Source organism: Natrix helvetica, assembly GCF_964273705.1.
Source record: "Natrix helvetica genome assembly, chromosome: 5".
Lineage (NCBI taxonomy): Eukaryota > Metazoa > Chordata > Lepidosauria > Squamata > Natricidae > Natrix > Natrix helvetica.
The window spans coordinates 46486601-46503393 of record NC_138551.1 but is presented as its reverse complement, the minus strand read 5'-3'; the positions used below and the strand labels follow the sequence as shown (position 1 = coordinate 46503393).

General features: G+C 39.7%; 1 protein-coding gene across 2 annotated transcripts in view; it reads left to right on the top strand.

Moving 5' to 3' along the window:
* Positions 1–16793, top strand: part of NGEF (neuronal guanine nucleotide exchange factor) — a 71787-nt gene that overhangs the window by 29781 nt on the left and 25213 nt on the right. For both annotated transcript variants that reach the window (XM_081955318.1, XM_081955317.1), the window contains exons 4-6: positions 5022–5279; positions 5951–6093; positions 12800–13074. In XM_081955318.1, the coding sequence (XP_081811444.1) occupies positions 5022–5279; positions 5951–6093; positions 12800–13074 (676 nt within the window). The remainder of the gene's footprint in view (positions 1–5021; positions 5280–5950; positions 6094–12799; positions 13075–16793) is intronic.

The following is a 16793-nucleotide window of genomic DNA, read 5'->3' as shown; positions in this document are numbered from 1 at the left end:
TGTATGTAATAATCACATATAACTGTAACAGTTTGTCTATAAACATTAATATATGTCAAGAATTCCACATGTGGTGGAAGACGTTGGCCAAATCAGAACCCCCTCTTCAGTGATGGGTTGCAGGTGGTACATCCCGGTACAGGCGTACCAGAGCCTGCCCAGAGCACCGGGTACCGTTTCGGTATGATGCTCTGGAGGGCCCACCCACCCAAGTTCCTTACCTGTCCTTTAAGCCTTTGGTGCTTCCGCGCACGCGCATGCCGTGTACGGCGCGTGCATGATGCTACGCCAAGCAGCTGGAGCGTCACGGAGGCTTGCGGAAACGTTGCAGGCAAGTATGATGCATGAGCGCGCCGCGCGCGTCCATGTGGGTGACGTTGGGGCTGTTCCAACCGTATCTGTTGGAACGGAATCTGGAACCCCCACTGCCCCCTTTATACAAGGATCTTAGTATGTATATGTGTCAAGTAAAGTAACACATGGTATAACATGTTGATGCCATAATTATATATGTGCAGCCATGACATGCATCAGTATTGTGAAAGGATTAGCTGTATAATTCTACAATCCCCCTTCCATGTTCTCTAAAGGTTGTATGGGCAAAAGGAGTTATCTGCCTCTCTCTTTTACCTAAATCCAATTCCAGAAGGATTTGAAATGTTAATGTATCTGCATCCACTCTTTTCTAGGGGAGCTATTTCTGCAGAACTGGTAAATCTATGGAAGCAAATTATATCAAAAAGAAAATGAGAGTAATTACTAGAATTCTAAAATCCCAGTAATAGATCTGTCTTTATGTAGTTTCTATCTGGATGTCTCTGTGTTGATGGAAAAGAGTGGATTCAATTCTTAATTTTCATTGTATAAAAATAAATGCCCAATATGTGCTAAAATAGGGGGGAAATGAAAATAGCTCCCCTTCTACACTGCAGCATGTAAAAAAAATTAAGCTGGACAGCAAACGAATATAATAATTGCACTGCTGGCTCAGACCTAAATGCCATCTAATCCACCACCTCAATACCTCTGAGAAACATAAAAGGAAATTGGTTGAGACCATGGAGAATCTCTCTAACAAAAAAAAAAAAAAGTGGAGAACACAGAAATGGGTTAATGGTCTGGCAGTAAATGGAAATATAAGAAACAATGTAACATATTAATAATAAAAATAGTTTAGTTTATAAGAATATGCATGACAATCCAAACCCTTATCCTTTTGACTGCATAAAAAGACTTTAGGCTACCATAAGATGCTTTCAAAGTCATCTTTAGGTGTCTTTTTTTAATACCATAATCTAATGATGGAACAGTGCACTATTCTGAGAAAGTTGTACTGTATGATTATGAGTGACATCTCAGTAGGGGAATCATAGGCAATTTGGGGAGTGAAAAGGTGCATTATGCATGTGGAAAACCTCTCAGTGATTGTTTCATCCCCAATCATTATATCCTTTTGAAACATCTGTATAGATTGGAACATGGGGCATGGTGAGACAGTGGGTTCAATTCAATTTAGAGGAAAGACTCAGAAGACAGTTTTACTAATGAGGGATATATTCCCAACTTCCTGGCCATTACTTTGTGGATCATTCCTCAAAGCTTCCATTTTGTTCTTTCCTGTGATTTAATTATCTGCAGGCAAGGTTTTCTACTCATGGCTGAGGAAGCACCAATGTTTGTACTATAATAACATGTTCCATAGGATAGTAAAAGTCCTAAGCTAGGATGAATATGGGCATATACACTAATCTGTTCTGCTATTTTCCCTCTAAATTCATTTTATCTTTCATTGCATTTACTAAAGGTCTCATGCACATTTTTAATTTTTGTTTATTGCCTAATTCAATATGTTGCAAAATTGTGACACTTGTAGGAAATATATTTGGGGAAAATTCTAACAGCATGGTAGAATTGGTTATGAAATTAGTTAAATTGGGTTCTCTTATAAAATATTTTGAGATTGATTAGAGATGGTATAGAACAGTGATGGCGAACCTATGGCACGTGTGCCACAGGTGGCACGCGGAGCCATTTGTCAGGGCACGCGAGACGCTGAGTTCACCTTTTTAAAAGCCATTTTTTGCCCTCCTCAGGCTCCAGAGGCTTTATAGGAGCCTGGGGAGGGCGAAAAGAGCTTCCCCCGCCCTCCCAGAGGACCTCCGGAGGCTTCATGGACCGTCCGGAGGCTTCCCTGATGCCTTCGGAGCGCTTAAAACGACCCTCTGAGCAAACCGGAAGTGACTTCCGGTTTGCTCGGAGGGTCATTTTAAGCGCTCCGAAGGCTTCAGGGACCGTCCGGAGGCTTCCCTGACACCTTCGGAGCGCTTTAAACAACCTTCCGAGCAAACCGGAGTCACTTCCGGTTTGATCGGAGGGTCGTTTTAAGCGTTCCGAAGGCTTCAGGGAAGCCTCCGGACGGTCCCTGAAGCCAACAGAGGGCCTTCGGGGGGGCAGGAGAGGCTCTTTTCGCCCTCCCCAGGCTCCTATAAAGCCTCTGGAGCCTGGGGAGGGCGAAAAAAGCATGTAAAAATGGGGGGTCACACGTTGTGTGCGCATGCGCACTGGGGGGTCGCACATTGCATTATGGGTGTGGCACACCCACACACGACCCCCCTGCGCTCCCCCCACTTGTGGCACGCGAGCCAAAAAAGGTTCACCATCACTGGTATAGAATATGCAACTTCCAGCTGCCCAGAACAAATTATTCTGTCAACCCCACTTAAGTACCCCTATAAATTCCCATTTACTACTAGGGAATTTCATTTGTGAATGCTCATTCTGTATTCATTTTACAAACTTCTAGCAAGTTCCAGCTTTATCTCTTCTAGTCAGTTTCACAGCAGGGAAAGAAAAGTTCTAGATTTAAAGAAGTAGTACAGGTTGTCCTCAACTTAGGGCCACAACTGAGTCCAAAATTTGCCCCATTTCATGACCTTTCTTGCTGGAGTTAAGTGAATCACAGCACTTGTTAAGTTAGTAACTGGATTGTTAAGTGAATCTGGCTTCCCCATTGCCTTTGCTTGTCAGAAGGTTGCAAAAGGTAATCACATGTCCCCAGGGCACTGCAGCTCTCACAAATAAATAGTCTTTCTCCCAGGGAGATGGATGCTTAAGAAATCTGAAATATAAATAAAATAAATGAATACATACCAGTGGCCAAATATCCAATTTTATATCACATGACCACAGAGATACTGCAATGGTCATGTGAAAAACAGTCATAGGTCACATTTAGCTTTGAATGGTCAGCAAACAAATGGTTGAAAGTTGAGAATTATCTGTATATGTATGTCTTTCATCATTATCCTACACCTTTTTGAGGAAGAAAGAACAATATCAGAAAGATGGATTGGGAGTATGCAGCTTTTATTTTATTAGCTCTTTTATTCTTGACAGGATATGTCCAAAGCTATTTTGGCATGTATTAATTTGCTTTGCCCAAGCACTATTTTCAGTTCCAGGTCCAGTTCTTGGCAATGCAGTCTATTATGGACAAAGAACAAGTTCCGGGGATGTCTACCAGGATCAAAGGACTGGAAATTAAGTCCTAGAAGGAATAGTTAAAGGAACTGGGTACATTTAGTCTATCTAGTGCAATCTTTAGTTATCCAAAGAACCTTTGAGCAGCGTAGGCAGACTAAACCAGAACCAGTGATTTGAAACCATAATGAAATAGATTCAGATATGAAATGTCCTCATAGTAAACGCCTTCAACCAGTGGAATTGAATATTGTCATATTTATGTGCTGTCCATTTCACAGTTCAAGGTAACTCTGAGTAGTTGCCTCCTGAAGTGCTTAGTAGTATGTTCTCTTCCTGTGGACATCTCAAAGGAAGGCTGAAAAGCCAACATTGTGTAGTCAATTCTGCATTAAGGAGGAGGCTGGACTTGAAAGGACTCTGAGGTCCTTTCAAGATGGATGGATATTTCCCCACTATCTGTTTATCTCCACTGTACACTGGCTGTCCTTCTTCCTAATTCTTACCTTCATCCCCTGTCTCTGTTGGCTTGTTCCTAGTCACAAAGCCAGCATTTTGTATACCTTGAGGCTGCAAGGTACAACTATAGAAGACTTAAGCTTTGTCTAAACTTTTTGCCTAGATTAAGATGATGTAATGGGATAAGAGGAAAAATAAGTCTTACCACTGCATGATTGTGCTGTGGCTAGGTGCAAATGGGGACATGGATTATGATTTGTAGTTGTTTCAGTGAATCCCAGTCCTGCAAAATTGTGACGATCTGTGCATCAGATTCAGGGTTTTGTGCTAGTTCTGCATCTCAATAACTATGCCCTCAAGTCAAGTGGTAATATAATATGTAGCTATTACAGCTCTTTTTTCCATAGAAATATGCTATCTGGAGTTTTACAATAGGCTCAAGTGGTTCATGACAAACTGAGATTATCTATTAGAATTGATGCCTTGGATTCACTTTTTGTCCTCTGACAGATCTGATTTAATCAGATCTGTGATTCTTATGGTTCTTTCCATACTGGATTCCATGTAAAACAGCCAAATCTAGTTTGGTTCCATGTTTTCCCACGATGTAATGCCAGCAACGATTAGGAACCCCAAACCATTAACAGCCCGTTCTTTATAGATAAATGTATTTTGTACTTTTAAAGTAGCTGAGATGGATTCATTTTGGGAAATGAAAACGCCATAATGCTGGAAGCTGGCAATTTGCTTCCTATATTTTTTATTTTATGGAAAGTAAACCACCATTCAGTTCGGGCAGGAAAACTGGCGGGGCTTAGAAAGCTCTCCGAACGACCCCCAGCGCTCCCCTGCGAGGACCCTCTGTCTGAGGAGACCTTTGGACCTCACCGGGTCGTTTAGAAAAACAGCTATTCAGGGGAAGAGTTTCAACTTCCACTTCGGCGGAAGAAGTGGGTGCCTGGGAGCTGTACAAGTACAAGACAAGGAAAAGTGTGAGGGGGCGGCGGCTGCCTCTTTTTTCCCCCGCCACCGATCTTTCGCTCTCTCTCTTTCTCTCTCCCCCCTTTTCCCCTCCTGCGCAGGCTGCTCCCTTCCTACCCCGGTTACCGTGGCAACCGCCCGGACTTCCCCGGTCCCGCGTCTGCTGCGGAATCGCTCGGCGGCAGCAGCGGCAGCAGCAGCAGCCACCACCGCCGCCCGCTGCCGGAATCGCTCCTGCTGCCGCTGTCCTCCTCCTCGCCGCCTCGCATGGAGCTGCTGGCTGCCGCGCTCAGCGCCGCCTGCGCCTTGGACCACGAAGGATCCGCCGACAACGTGGCCGCAGGGCGCCCAGCTGGCAGGTGAGGGATTCCAAAAAGCGGGATGAGTTCGCGCGTCCTCAGCGGGGGCGCCTCTTCCGCCCCAGCCACCGCGCGCGTCGCCGCCCGCTTCTTCTGGCCGGAGCGCCAACTCCGGCTGCTGCGCCTTTCCTGCTAGAAGCTCCCGAAGTTCCGTTTGTTTTCGGGCCCGGCTGACTCCCGCAGGGAAAGGGGAGGCGCTGCAGCCCCGAGCCAACTGGCCGAGGCTAAATGTCCTCGGGCTCTCCCGAGCCCCGGGTCCTCTCTCTGAAACCCCCAAGGGGTTAACTCCGCCGTCTCTGGAGCCTCGCCCCCGCTTGGCTACCTTCCCTCCTTTTTCGTTTGCCCGCGTCTAGCGCGGTTGCGTTTCCTCCGCGAAAGAATACCCGAGTCCCCTTCCTGTCCCGGGGACCAGGACGAAGGACTTCTAGTTAAGGAGAGCTTCTGCCTCTTGCCAGGTAACCTGCAAGGAAGGGCAGCTGATGGCTAAAACTCCCGGTTAACTCACTTTGATTTGCCAGAATTCCGCAAGCACTCACACAGCCCGGCTAGCCGCTGCCTTGGGAAAGCGGAGATTCCGGGCAAAGGCTGGGAAAAGAGGCTCGAAAGAGATCCTGACGCTTTCGGTGTTGTTTCCTTCTCTCTCTCTCTCTCTCTCCCTCCGTCTACCAAAGCGAATCCCCTTCCATGGCGGGGCCAACTACTTTTCCGGAAGAGACCCCTGAGCAGATTGAGTGCCCGGCTGCTTTCCCCGAAGCCCTGCAGATGATTCACCCCATGACCGCAGACTCTTGGAAGAACTTCATTGAGCAAATAGGTAAGGGGACTCTTTCCATGCAATGCTGAGAACTGGGAGCTGCGTTGGAGTGGGCAGATGTATTGAAAGACCTCAATGCTTGCCCTGTTTGAGAAAAGCAGTTTAAGGAGAAGGATAATTAAGAACGGGGATTAATAACATTTGGTTCCAACTGGGAAGGGCTTTTATTTATTTGCTTGCTTGCTTGTTTATATTTACCATGTGGCATCTACAGGAGGCGTGCAATATTAGTTGATATACAAAACTGGTAAGGGAAGGGTTAAAAAAAAGTCCAGTTGCTGCCCCGCTACAAAAAAGGGGTGGGGCCATGATTGCAGGGTTGCAGTTGCCATCTTGCCTTTTTTGACCCCTCTCCCTGCAGCACATAGGCTTTCTTTGAATTGCTCCCATTCTGTGCTGCCATGAATTTATGCAGATAAAGTTTGGACTTCTTATTGGATGGAGATTAAGGAGAAGTTGATTCTGAATGACTGTTTTGAAGCAGAACAACATGCAGAGAAGGAGATAAGACCCAAACTAAATTGCAAAATGTAAATACCATTTGAATGGCTGAAGACAACTTGTATTATTAATATTCAGCAGAAACACATCAATAATAATATAAAAAACTTTAAATATATGCTACCTTTTATACCAAAGTATTATATTAACTTCATTCATATCTAACATCACTTTCAAACATAAAATAATTTTCCTATCGCCCATCTTTCACTATTCAATGCCCACATTAATGCTAAGCAAAATCTTAAGTCAATTTTCAACAAGTATTGAAAATATGTTTTTTTTAAAAAGGTACTTCAAGGGACATTATGTATCATTCCATAACATGTCGAAAAGCAATTTCTCTTTCTCAGTTACGTGTGGGAAGCTAGCATGGTTTCCAAGATACAGTTCTCCTACTGCTATTTTAATCTCACTTTGACTACTGTTCCAAAAACAAAGTGATTGCGGCATATACTTACAGTTTGTAAGAAAACCATTTTTATGGTGACTTTCCCGTGACAAACTATGCATGTTTCTAAAATAGTTATGTCGTACGTACAATATTAGTCTTATGCATTGATCCATACAAGTAACTTCTGAATAGATGCTTACAACTTCAGATAAAACGTAAAGCTTTATTAAAATCTGTATTTAAATATACAATGTCAATTCAACACGTTATAAAATTGAAAAAGCATTGCTAAACTTTAAAACAGAGGGAACTTCACAGAAACCTAGCAGAAATTTGAATGACTTTAGAATGAGTGCTTTTAGAATTTTGAAATTGACATTTAGATTTGTTTGAAACAGCATTTATATGGTGAGCATCATGTCTTCATATTTTCAGTGATGCTTACTGCAAGATTTCATTCTATAGAGCAGGGCCAATAAAAATTCAATACCAAATTTTTGCAATTTCTAAGAAAGATGAAAATTGATGACGATGATACATATTTTATTTGTTTTTGATGTTTTTAGTGGTCTTTGATGTTAAGTGTGAAGGAGTTCTGATATTTTTGCAGCATTTCATAACATACAGAAGACTGATCCTATATTGTTATAGCTTAAATTTGAAAGCATTAATCATGCAGTAAAACCTTAATTGATTACTTAGATTTGTTTTGGCTTATTTAAATAGTAATGGTTCATTTTGGCTTTTTTAATGTAGTGATTTTATTGCAGTTTTATATCATATTTTGCTCTGATGAGCAGAAAACAACTAATATTACTGAATTTCTTCATACCTTTGGAATTGTGAGATCTTAAAAAGTTTTCACTACATAATTTTTCTTCATGTGTCTGTGTAATTCTAGGTCAGATTACATGTGAATTTGATAGAAGGGAACAAAATACTGTTGTTGTGTTTCACTTATTATGTTATTTATATAATTCCATTAACCACTTTATGGAGAGAGAAAGTTTCATCCCTGGTCCTATTCTGTGCCAGGAAAATAATGTATCTCTTATGTAAGAGTAAGAATGGCGCAATTAGAGATGTAATTACAAAGAATAAAATTGGAAATCATTAAAGTAAAGTAGTTTTGGATGTTGGTGTGTATTGCTTGGTTACAATTACAAATCCTTTGTATGTAAGAGAGGAGGACTGTTTGGAAATATTCTAAACCTAATTCAAAATACTTAATAGATGGTCCAAATTCCATTTCCCAAATCAAATGTTATAAGCTTATTTCTGTTTTAGCTGCTGTCTTTCACTCATGCACATCCTGAAATGGGGTTCATGTAGTATTCTAAGCTGTAATTTACTTTTTATTCCTTTTCTTTCTGTGTTTCTTGCAAATTCAATAAAACATGGTGGCTGTATATTAACTCCAGACCCTCTGAGCAATCTTCTCCCAAAATAAAAGTATGGAGACCAGCCAGTAATTATCCAAAATTCCCAGGCCAAGTTGTGGCTTCTTAAAGAAGGAGGTACATTATTTCCTCCTTCAAATCAGGGAAAACCAGCCCCTCACCCAAAGAGGCATTCACCACTATGCTCCCTCAATTCCATCTTGAGAATAATTTCCAGACTTTTTTGATTTTCATATTGACAGTTTTAAGTTTGGGGTGTTAGGTGGCAGATAATAGTCTGTTTGGATTCTATAGTCCCAGAACACTTCAACTTCTCCATTTTCTATTACTTTGTGTATTTTGTTGGTCCAACCAGTTCTTCCTTGCAGGCAAATGATATTTTTTGCAGATGTTCCAATGCACCATTGTTGCTACTTTGTCACACCATTGTTTGTACTCAATTTATGCACTCTTCTTACAATGGCTAACTGGATGGTCCACTGTTTCTTCAGCTTCTTTGTAGACATGACATTTACTGGATGGATAAAAGAATTAAAGATGAATTTAGTAAAAATCAAATTGAAAAACTAATAATAGCAGACATGATTATAAATGGAGTGAAAAAGATTACAAACTGGAGATCTCTATAAATGATCAGTTGTATGGCTTTTGGTTTAAATATCTGACAGCTTACATTCAATTATAACTAAACAGCTTATTGAAGTATTGCATAAAGAAGACATCAGAGATTGGTTAGTAGCTGGCAAAACTAATTCAAAACAATCCAGCAAAAAGACACTATTAGAAAATTATAGGGCAATAACATGCTTGCCTAGAATGTATAAATTACTCATGGGCATAATAGCAGGCAGCATCTGAAATTATTTAGAACACGGGTGTCAAACTTGCGGCGTCACATTGCCGTCATGTGATGTATCACAATATTTTTCCCCTTCACGGAGCTGGAGTGGGCGTAACCTGCAGGTGACGCATCTGACCCATGGACTGCCAGTTTAACACCCCTGATTTTGACGAAAATAACAGTATTCCAATATTTCAAATCCCAGTAGAAAAGAAATGAAATAAAAGGAAATACAGAGATGGAAAAGATCAACTTCTGATTGATAAAATTGTTTTAGAGCATTGCAAGGCAAAAAACCAATGTACATATAGTTTAGATCAGTGGTTCTCAACCTGTGGGTTGGGACCCCTTTGGGGTCGAATGACCCTTTCACAGGGGTCGCCTAAGACCATCAGAAAACACATATTTTTGATGGTCTTAGGAACCGAGACACCAATTTTATGGTTGGGGGTCACCACAACACAAGGAACTGTATTAAAGGGTCGCGGCATTGGGAAGGTTGAGAACCACTGGTTTAGATTCATTATTAAAAAACAGTTTGATTAATTACTACATAGTTGGACCATCAAATGTTTAGAAATGGGGGTGTCAGTAAAACATTGCAATATTTATAGAAAAAATAATGAAGCAATGGAAGACAGAATTAGTGGCCAAAAATGAAAAATGTGACCTTAATGTGAGTTTATCAACAATAGGAGAAGCGTCTTCCAGGATGAGTGATTATCACCCTTGTTATTTATCATTGCTATGAGCCCAATTTCAGTAATTTTGAAAAAAAATAAATCTTGGCCATCAAACAACAAAAATGGTAATAAAGCTTTTATATAATATTTATTTATTTATTTAAATAAAATAATTTGCTTTATATTGATGATGTATAGTATTATGAAAAATCAGAAATCAAAATTTAGTCATTGACAAATATCCTAAGAATGTTTAGCACAGATGTAGCAATGGATTTGGCCTAGAGAAATGTGCTTCACTAAGAATAAATCAAGGTAAAATCACAAAACAGTAATGGAATTGAAATGCTGAATAGCCAAACCATCAGGATAAAGCCTGTCTGGGAATTTTACAGTTGGATAACATGAAGCATGAATAAGTTAAAATGTGATAAATAACATCACATTTTACACATCCAAAGATAATTGGTAAAGACAAAATTTATGGAGACATCATCAAAGTTGTCAATACCTAGGCCATATCTGTGATATTATACACTGCTTTAATTATTAACTGGACACAAGCTTAACTGAACAGTTTGGATCAAAAAACAAGAAAACTAGTGACTATTTACTATACATAACAACTTCGTAGTAATATTGATAGATTATACCTGCCTTGCAGAAATGGAGGCAAAGATTTACTTCAAGTCAAACATACTGTCAAAGAACAGCATGCATTGGCTGATTATGTAAAAGACAAAATGTGAATATTGAAATAATATAATAAAGAACAGAATGCTGGCAAGGAAATACAGTACATGGTCACATTTTACAAAAGATTAAGCGAAAGTGGATAAAGATAACACCTAGTAAGTGGAACATTAAAAAAGAAGAAATGGAAGACTTGATTTTGGTTATTCAAGGGCAAGTTATTCAAAATAATTTCATCAAAGCCAGAAGAGAAAAATCATCAAATTATTCAAAGTGCAGATTATCCAAAGAAGCAGAAGAAATAGCAGTTCATATACTCAGCTTGTGCAAAAAGATCTCAACTGATTATAAATAAAAACAAATAAATTGATTATAAATAAAAACAAATGCAGTCAGCAAAACGATTCACTGGAATATCTCTAAAAATTACCATGTGCCAGTAAAGAAAAAATGGTGGCAACATATATGTAGTTGAAAAAGTAGTCACGTTAAAATACCATGTGATTTCTGAATACAAACTGATAAACTCTTGGCCTATAACACACCAGATTTACCTCTGGTGGAAAAGAAGAAAGTGCAGGTAATCAATGTGGCAATTTCAAGGGGTAATAGAATAGAAAATAGGAACTGGAGAAGATCACAAAGTATTAAGATATGGAAAATTGAAGAGAGATTATGACATAAAATGGCTGTTGAGGTTCCAGTGGTTATCAGCACTCTTGAGTATTATACCAAAAAATCTTTAATGACACTTAGAAAATTTGCAAATAGACAAAATTTCCCCTTTTGTCAATTACAAAAGGCCACACTGCTTGGATATGCACATATACAATACTAATATATTATGCTATCCTAGGTTCTTGAGAAGAACTCAATGCGTATGAAGACCAACGCCAACTAAAGGACTGGCAGCTGTGGTGTATATAATAATTCATTAGATTTATATGTCACCTGACTGCCAATGCCTCTGGGCAGTTTACAAATTGTTAAAAACATTTAAAAACAAGAAACGATTTTAAAAAACATAAAAACAACACAAAACAAAGGAAAAGAGATGACAGAAAAAACAAATCCAGGAGAGAATAAAGAAAAAGGTTTGTCTGCTACTCTCAGTTAAAGATGGCTTCACCCATCCCCAAACACACAAACATTTCAGACAGCCGTTAATGATTTTCTTGCTGGTAGGTGAAATTGTTGGGGGAAGGGGGAAAAGAGAAATTTACACAAAGGAAACCAGACTGCTCTGAAACTATCTCACATTAGATTACCTAAGAACAGAATCAGTGCCCGGTTTCGTAGTTGAGACATATTAAAGGCTGACCATAGGTGCATCAGTATAAGCTGATGCACTTTTCTCCAATCTCCGGGATGATGGAAGAGCAAATTGATGTGGCTGTGAGAATGAGCCTATAGTTTCAGAGTCCATAGAAGTGGTCAGCAGTACAGTGCCCTACAATTATCTCAAGTTGCATTGTTTTTTTATATGGTGCCTGTTGTTGTTAGTTGGGAAGTCATGTCCGACCCATCGTGACCCCATGAACAATGTTCCTCCAGGCCTTCCCGCCTTCTACCATCCTCTGGAGTCCATTTAAGCTCACGCCTATTGTTTTGGTGACTCCATCCAGCCACCTCATTCTCTGTCGTCCCTTTCTTCTTTTGCCCTCAATCTTTCCCAGCATTAGGCTCTTCTCCAGTGAGTCCTTCCTTCCCATTTGGTGGCCAAAGTATTTGAGTTTCATCTTCAGGATCTGGCCTTTTAAATAGCAGTCAGGGTTGATCTCCTTAGGACTGACCCATTTGATTGCCTTGCAGTCCAGGGGACTCGCAGGACTTCTCCATAGTTCAAAGCCTCAATTCTTTGGCGCTCAACCTTTCTTATGGTCCACTTTTCACAGCCATACATTGCAACTGGAAAAACCATAGCCACACTTTCATTGGCAGGGTAATGTTTCTGCTTTTTAATATGCTGTCTATATCTGCCATAGCTTTCCTCCCCAAAAGCAAGCGTCTTTTAATTTCTTGGCTGCAGTCCCCATCTGCAGTGATCTTGGAGCCCACAGTTGCCTACAATTGGTGCCTACAATTTGGTTATTTCCACTTATGGATTTGTCTTCAGAAAATTCTAAAACATCTTCATTTCACATACAATATGGGGCTAATTCAGTAACAGTCTATGCATTCTCTGACTTTCTAGGTCTGTTGTATCAAGAATATCGGGATAAATCCACACGTCATGAAATTGAAACCAGGCGGCTGCAGGATTCCCAGACAGATACTGAAGAAGGCTCAGCTACTGAAGAGTCACCAACAGAAACTGAAACTGAAAATGTGTTAGAAAACAAAACTGTCCCCCAGATGAACTTGCTCAGGAATTCCACATCAAGGTTCAATTTATGGCAAGATCTTCCAGAAATCAGAAGCAGTGGTGTTCTGACTATTCTCCAGCCAGATGAAATCAAGCATCAAGAGGTAATATCAATTTAAACGGAGGAGATAGAAAGGGGAAACCCTCTTGATCTTTCATGGAAATAACTATTGGTTGACTCATTTATGTCAGTTACAAATATTTAACATTACTAGAATGTTTACTGCTTTATGTAATTTTGAACTAATTTCATATTGTTTTTTCTTTAAAAAAATTAAAGAACATTCTGATCCTGCTCAGCCTTGGCTCTAGCTGTTCCATCAGGAGTGAGTTGCTAGTGAATAAGTAACATCAATGTGTAGAGGTCATAGTCCAGGTGCAGGTTGTTTAAAAGAGAAAAATCTGCTAATTAAAGAAGGACTTATTGGGATAGATTGACAAATTCCGCAGCAGACGTCATTGAAGGTCAATCACCCCAAACCATTCTAAAGCCTTGAATATTACATTGTTGATGGTTTTTTTAACTAAAATATATAACATATTACTAAAATGCTGATCCTTTGACACAACACATTCCTATTTTGCAAAGAAGTTTTAGAAAAACTTAAAAGAACTTTAGAGAATTGCAAAAATCAGAGCCTCAGGAGTTTGATAGAAAGTAACATTAGGATCTGTCTGTCTGTCTGTGTCTGTCTGTCTGTCTATCTATCTATCTATCTATCTATCTATCTATCTATCTATCTATCTATCTATCTATCTATCTATCTATCTATCTATCTATCTATCTATCTATCTATCTATCTAATCTATCCATCCATCCACCCATCCATCCACCCACCCACCCACCCACCCACCTACCTACCTATCTACTTATCTACTTATCTACCTATCTACCAAGGCGGGATAAAAAACAAATGCATACTTTATGAATTATTGATTCCAGTACAGCAGGATCCCCCAACCCCAGGCTGTGGTCCATTACCACTTCATGGCCTATTTCTAACTGGGCCGCATGAGCTGCGGGCCAGCACGCTTGCATATGCACACGCAGCTCGACTTATGCAAGTCCAGCCGCACATGCAATCCAGTTCTCCCGCCACCCCAAAGCCAGACTGCCCAAGCTGCAAAAGTTGGAGTAGAGAAATTAGGGACACCAGTGCTAGAAAACCATCTCTAAAAGTTGAATATAATATTATACATTATACATATATTGTGGATTTTTGAATCATTGTTCCTTCTTAGCATGATCTTTTTATTTTCTTGCACAAATTCATTCATAGATTTATTGTAGCAAAGTCTTGGAATATGATTATTGGGCTCTGAATTGCACATCATGAGAATCTACATCGTGATTAAATACATATCAGCATGTTCATATCCTGTAAAAAAGCTGAGAAATTATTCATTATTTCTGGATATTGCATTTAGGTCACTCTTACATAATTTTTAAAATTATGTTATGATTGAGAATAGACATTTTATAGCTTTAATTTATTGCAGAAGCCAGGATTTCTGTTATAAATAGAATTTTATTCCATATTAGATACCCCACTCTTGCTGATTTATGTATTATGTATAAGATTTAACTATTCCTTTCCCATTGCCCCTAAAACTACCCATAAAATAATCCCAGTTAGCCTTCTTTCAAAAGGCATAAAGACAGAGTGAGCTTTTCAATATCAACTCCACCTGTTTTTAGTGGACCTTATTGCCAGTCACATTGTCACTTTCACCATAACCTTCAAATCAACTACACATCAGTCAATGACATCTCATTGTAATAACTGCAGTGATTCATTTAACAACTGTGGCAAGAAACATCATAAAATGGGGCAAAACTCACTTAACAAATATTTCAACAATTTGCAACAAAAATTTTGGGCTCAGTTGTGGTCATAAGCTGACCCTCAATCAGATCCCATCACTGTCTTATCCTTATGATCCAGGCTGTTCTGGACTCCTTACAAGAACCTGTACATCTGCAGCACTTTCAGTATTTGCTCTGCTTTAATTCTATTTTTCGTTGTTGCTTTTTGTGCTCGTCTTAATTTATCTCTACAAATATGGAGACATATATGTTAGACGTTGGTTTCCAGTCAAGCTGTAATCAGTGATTTGCAATACATATTTTCACTTTTTGTTATTTTTAATCTGGCACTGAGAAACAGGAAGTGAGAAATAGAGTGAGGTGTTTTTTTTCCCCTTCATTAAAGCTCCACTTTGTCTTGTTTAAAGTGCTGTGAATAATTTGATATAACAAGTAAATGTAGGCTTGAAGATCTGCTTTGGCGTGAGTGAATGAATCAAGAACCCCACCCCATACAAATGGTCCTCAGCTTAGGGCCATTCATCCAGCAACTGTTCAAAGGCAACCGGGGTGCTGAAAAAATGGACAGAGGACCAGCCCTCAAAGTTGCAGGCATCATAGCATTCCTGAAGTCACACAGTTGCAATCCAAGTGCCGGTGTGCCTGGCTTGCAGATAGCCATGGCCACGTGATCACCATTTGCAACCTTCCCTGCCCTTTTCCCACAATCAAATTCAGTGGGGAATCTGGCAGGGAAAGTTGCAAGTTATCCCAATAAGTCGCTCCCATTTTTATTTACTCCCACAGCACCTCCCTGTTGATACATAACCTCTGCTAGCTCTTTCCTGGCCTCCTGTGATTCTCACGTACGATTTGTACCAGCCTCTCCTGCCCTCCTTTGGCTTCTGTATAGCCTATCTCAATCCTCAGACACTCTCTTGGCCTCTCCCCACCACTGATATCCCTGCATCACCCCCAAGTTCCATAATTTTAACTTTACACCTCTTCCCACTTAAAAATTCACGTGTCTTGAGTTATGACGGCAACCAGGACTGCCTGGGATTGCTGTCCCTAAGTGATGTGGTCATGTGATGTTGCCCTTTACTACTGCATTGGTTAGTGATGGCAATCCTGGTCCCAATTGCTGTTATAACTCAAGAACTACCTGTACATCATTTTTGCATCCGTATTTTAAAGTTATTTGACTCTTTCTTGCCTGGTGTTTTCCTTGGGTCCACATGCATGTAAGAACTGTTTGCAGTAAGATCAGCCCTTATTAAATTCATTTAATTCCAAAAGAAGTCACAAGTGAAAAGAAAGCTGTTGGAAAGTATATTCTGTGTTCAGTCATGAAGAAGAAATTGCTTAGAAGACTGATATGTTCCTTTGGAATTATGCCAGGGTTTATTGGTATCACATAAATAGACAAATGCCTGCTAAAAACTGCGTATATTTTTGGGCTTGTTAAGGACTTGCCAAACAGGTTTGGCATAAGACCACAGTATATGAGGAAGCTATGACTTTACCTTTTCAGTAAGCCTTGAAATTAGGCTAACTGCCAGTGACAATAAGTGCACACTGTAGCAGGTTGAATTGTATTTTAGATCAACTTAAATAATGAGAGAAACATTATTGAATAATGATTAAAAATGACTATATCACTAATGGATAGGTTTAATTATCTAGACATCTGTTGAGCATCAAGTACAGAAAAAAAACATGAATCACCAGGACTTCCTTGCGCTAAACAGGAGTGATTTAATGATGCAAAAAATAGTAAGACAAGTTAAAAGAGGTATTGCTCAGATTCTTGTACCATGCTGGAGGAAATGACCAAGAATGTGACTATAATGGAAATGGTTTGAAAAGGCACCTAACAATTATATGAATTTACAATTTAATTACTAGCATGTGAAAATATTTTTGCAATGATTCTAAACAATTACATTTACATTTCTTATCAGTATTCTGCCCTGGGGACTATACCAGGAGGGTATATTTAATCCTCTTATTATA